The sequence below is a fragment of the Montipora capricornis genome, chromosome 6 (assembly GCF_036669925.1).
Source record: "Montipora capricornis isolate CH-2021 chromosome 6, ASM3666992v2, whole genome shotgun sequence".
In the NCBI taxonomy this organism is placed as follows: Eukaryota; Metazoa; Cnidaria; class Anthozoa; order Scleractinia; family Acroporidae; genus Montipora; species Montipora capricornis.
Window position 1 is genome coordinate 23,713,718 of NC_090888.1, and position 5,000 is coordinate 23,718,717.

Sequence of the window (5,000 nt, forward strand, 5' to 3'; positions counted from 1 at the left end):
CACTGAAAAAATTAGTGTAGGAGGAGAGGGAAGCATCCAAAAGCGCACTAGACACCATACAAGGGATGCTCCCCAATTCTGCATGTAATCAACGGTTTGGTCAAAAATACGCAATGAAATTGACATCCCCGATGTGGATCTTAAATCCCTTCTGCGGTTTTAACCGGCCTCAGCTAATTTATGGGAACATTTTTGCCGCCGTCGGCCTGCATTCTTGATTTTTGCTCAAGCTTATGCGGTTTAAAAGTAACACGAGAAAGTTACTGGTTACTGTACAGTGCATGACAAGTTTGATGTTTACGGAATACTGTGCATGCAAATGAAAGGCAAACATTTCGTGCGAAGGGTACAACATCCAAAAAGATGTCATTAATTTCCACTTCGATGAAATACAAACCTTGACGAAAATGTTCAGAAAATCTTGTTACAAGTGCTGGCAAATTTTGGGGACTAATGTTGTCCGATTCGATTTTGTCGAAAGATTTTAGCAAAAGGTTCACGTCAATGGTTCTTTCACACTCGAAATCTGCCAGAAACACAAAACCAACGTATTGATAATGAAATTAATTTTGAAGAGTTTTTTTTTTCCACGGGGTGAATTATTTCACGCCGTGAATCATTTCACGGCGTGAATTATTTCACTACCCGGCGTGAACTAGTTCACGGTGGTATGATAAATTTTCACGCCGAGTTCACTCTGTTTTAAAGGAATTTCACGGAATTTCTGCTTGCTTTATATAATTTCACGGTTGTCTGCCGTGAAATCGGCATCATCGTGAAATTTTCATAAGCCCCCTTTTCGCGTGAAGGGTCACAAATAATATTTAACCAAGTGTGCTGTTATGTAGAACACTGAAATCAAATGGAAAATTCTCTGGTAACTTATGGGTTCAACAAAGACAGAGAACGATTGAACGAATCGAACACCTTACGTGGATCTGTGCTCAACGCTGCAGCCTTCAGGTACAAAAAATAATTGGAAATGTAACAGCCAAGAATTACCGGTATTTAAAAGAAAGCTTGTCGTGTATTTTGTGCTTCATTATTCAAGGAAAAGGTTCTTCATGGAAACGGTTTGCTCCTGAAATTTAGTTTGTTACAATATTGCGCATATTTGACACGATTGAGTTTCTTCTCTTCACGCACGTAATGAAATAGAAGGGGTTTTTGCCTCTAATAGCAAATATGTTGTTTGCTTCAAAAAACTGTTCGCTGGAAAAGGTGGCCTTTATGAATTCATCATTTTTATTTTATGATATGCGAGCTTAACTGGATAGTTTTTATGGCAATAGTAAAGCATTTTCTTGTCAAAATGAGGTTAGCGTCTTTCTGGTGTGTTAACTTAATTAAATCCTGAGTTTGTATTTGACGTCTGCCGCGTAACCTTGATTTCCACTCTCAAAATTACCTCCAGAACCTACTTTTTGCGTAGAATAAGCTTTTAGAATGATGTTGTTGTTTTGCATAAAGCAAGTTAACAAAATATGTAACTTGCTGAGTTCGCATTTGTTAGCGTTAATAGTATTTTCGGTCCGATGCTTCTGCTTTATGAGGGGTATATTGTTTTGGTCTCCCATCCAAACACTAACCCCGCTGGACAGGATTAACTTCAGTGAACTTTGGTATTACAAAGCTGTCAGATGCTCAGAGGGCACGCTTAAACTTGTGGTGAAAAGACGTTGTCAGGGAACTTGAAAATTATCAACATGTCAGCCCAGAAGCCAAGAATGTTTCTCGATTCTCTTTTATTTGTTATTCTTCAGAGACTGGAATGCTGTAGTTCAATACCACACAATAAGCCATTTCCGAGTTCATGTCTGCCTCCTCTTCAAAGTGAGTCTAAGTGCGAAGTTTTTGTGATGGTAATTAGTTCTACTTTGCATATGACTGAAAACTATTTTTCACAACAAAAACTTCGCACTTAGACTCGCTTTGAAGAGGAGGCAGTTATATATAGTTATAGTTTACTACTTATTAGGCGCAAATTAACATCTGAATATGATCAAATGCGCCTTACAACTAAAACTACTCAAATTACAATAAAATATAATTAAGAATACTTGAAATTAATAACTTTAAAAGTAGTCAATCTAACAATAACAGGCAAAAGCCTTCCTAAATAAATAAGTCTTTATAGTTCGTTTAAAAACCAAAAAGTCATCGATGTCTCTAACACTCGCAGGCAGGCTGTTCCACAATACAGGGGCAGCTGTTTGAAATGATCTGTCTCCCAGAGTTTTCTTTGTTTTCTTTATGGGCAACTGTAATAGTAGTTCTTTAGAAGAACGAAGCTGGTACTTACATTTATCCTTTAATCGAACCAGATTACAAATATAGGACGGCGCCAGTTGATAAATTGCTTTAAACGTTAAAACTAATATTTTGAACTCGATACGGTAAGTAACGGGTAGCCAGTGCAAAGAAAATAAGACGGGTGTAATATGATTAAACCTCGGAGTTGAACATACGAGCCGGGCAGCACTATTTTGGATGCGTTGTAATTTACTTATGTGTATCGCGGGAACTTTATAAAGAAGACTATTACAATAGTCTAAGCGGCCAATAACAATGGAGTGAACAAGCGTATGTGCGGCATCGATGGTGAGGTACTTTCTGATCCGCCTTGTATTGTAAATATGAAAAGACGCAGCTTTACATATCTTATTAATGTGTGGAATCATACTCAGGTTCTGGTCAAACCATGATCCTAAGTTCCTAACTGAAGTTACGGGAACTATACTGCTCTCACCAACGGTAAGACCATCAATGTTCACTTTAGTCAGTTGCTTTCTGGTGCCTATAATCATGAACTCCGTCTTACTATCATTCATACGTAGTTTGTCCTTGATCATCCACGATCGTATAGCCTGTATGCACTGCTCCATTGCTTCAACTGCGTCATTTTGCGAACAAGCCAAGTCAGGATTGAATGAAAGATACAGCTGAGTATCATCTGCGTATGCGTGCGATTGTGGTAGATAGTTAGAATTCGGAAATGGCCTATTCAGTGCCTTCTGATTTTCTGTAACACGTACCACAGGCAACCCAGTGTATGCTTCACGGAAGCATCTGGTTAACTATCGTCAATGCAGATTTTCCTTAGGATGTCCAGTACGGCGCCCCACACCCTGCTAGCAGAGCCTTTCTTTTGCTTGCTCGATTTTGGCGTTCTCGAGAAAGGTTCTGCATGAATCGAGTAAGATCTTTATTGAATATGCGCAGCATGTTGCCAGGATAGTCTCGAACCCAAGCCTAATATGCCAGATCTCGCCGTCATCTTGGTTTTTCATGGTACAGCGGGCTCAATATTATAACCATCGGTTTTGTCATTTAACGGACGCTCGCACTGGAAAAACCAGTTTGACGAGAGAAAACAAGATTGACTAGTCCAGAAGCTCGGGCTGCGGCGGCTTCAAAGAGTTGACGCGATTCGGGCAGAGCCTACTTTTCTCCTCCTCAGTAAAGAAAAAGACAAAAGGATCCTCTGCTCGCAGGGTGGGCGCCCCATAATAGCGTTCATGAAAAAAAAAATGCTTGTTCAGTAAAGCCGATCTTTTAACATGTTTTCAAGGTACCAAAAAGCAAAGTGACTGTGAAGTTTGACAACTTAAATCCTCTCCATTCTTAAGATGGAGAGGGAACTGTGACACCCGAAAATGGCCCGTAAAGTTTCGGGACTTTCGAGAAACGGGCCCCAGGCTCGAGTCCTGGCTCGAGTCCTAACTCGAATCCTAACTCGAGTCCCAGTGAACTCGGTATTTACTGATAGGTACCCTCAAGAAAATGATTTAATTACTTAAGCAGCAACCGGAAACAGGCACTAAGATTAAATAACCAGGGAGATCCACTTTTAGGCTTGGCTAAATCTATAATTATATCATTCTTCTTCTTCGGTTCAAGAAACAATGGAAACAGCGTTTCTGAGTATTCCATTAAAAGGCCTCGAACCAGTGACCCTGAAGTCAAGAGTCAGGCGCACTGACAACCACACCACCTTTTAGAAAATTTCACGCAACCTATTTTGCACTTGATACAAGTTGCAAAAATGGTTCTCAATGTAACGCCTCTCAAGCAACTTGATTCGCAAAGAGAAAACAATCGAAAAACCCTGTGAACTCTAACAGCGCATTTAAAATAACTTTCTAGGAAATTAATCTCGTTTCAATTTGCACATACACTCTTTTATAAGAACGGCTAATTTTGGGCTGAGGCTGAACATTTTTTTTGCGATTTGAGCCTGAAAACGGTCTAAAAATGTTCTTAAAGTTACAAGTGCGAATATTAATTAAGTTCGACAACAATCTGAGGTGTTCTTTATTGAATCCTGCAACATGAAAGCCGCAATTGTTGATGGACTACAGTTTTATATTTGTCTTACCCTTTATTTACATTTCTTACAAAAACAAAAACAATAAAAAAGAAAACAAAAAATGGGTAAAATAAAGATGTTCCTAACTGACTCTCAGCCTGGGTACATGTATGTTCTTAAAATTCTGGTTAATCTCAGCCTGAACTTTCTAACTGAAAAATGTTTTTCTAAAAAAAAAAAAAGAGTGTATTTTAAAATTCCATTACTTACACATGAGAATGTACTTCACATATCAGATCTAAAATTAAGCCACGCCACCAACAAACAAAATGCTAATTTGCGCTGCTACATGTATCAACTATCTCAACTCCCATACTGACTGTGGAAAGGATTATTTTCAGAAAAAATAATAAGCCGAAGCCTCAGATCACCCTTTTTTGCACGGAGTATCAACAATGCCAGTGCAGCAACTCACCTCCTAGTTTTGCATTGTATGCCAACCCAACTCCACAGTGGCCATTATTTGCCACAGCAGCAATCACTCCTGCACACTTGTTCCCATGTCTAAAAATGGAGATTTGATTTAGTCTTGAATATAGTTCAAGACCTAGAAGGTGTGGAGGTGAGATGATGTGATGGTGACAGCATCACACATTCAGGGATTCCCAAGGGGGGGATCTCGAGTCCCATG

The 5,000-nt window shown here is 39.3% G+C and overlaps 2 protein-coding genes across 12 annotated transcripts in view; both read right to left on the reverse strand.

The window, feature by feature from the left end:
• Positions 1 to 5,000, reverse strand: part of LOC138051811 (uncharacterized) — a 215,030-nt gene that overhangs the window by 169,087 nt on the left and 40,943 nt on the right. The window lies entirely within an intron of this gene.
• LOC138050372 (furin-like) overlaps positions 1 to 5,000 on the reverse strand; it is a 26,209-nt gene that overhangs the window by 6,795 nt on the left and 14,414 nt on the right. The window contains exons 6-7 of one of the 2 annotated variants that reach the window (XM_068896712.1): positions 4,785 to 4,873; positions 4,278 to 4,536 (exon numbers count right to left, since the gene is read on the reverse strand). In XM_068896712.1, coding sequence (XP_068752813.1) covers positions 4,463 to 4,536; positions 4,785 to 4,873 — 163 coding nt within the window. In that variant the 3' untranslated portion in view covers positions 4,278 to 4,462. Of the gene's footprint in view, positions 1 to 4,277; positions 4,537 to 4,784; positions 4,874 to 5,000 lie in introns of those variants that run through there. The other variant, XM_068896711.1, reaches the window with a different exon arrangement.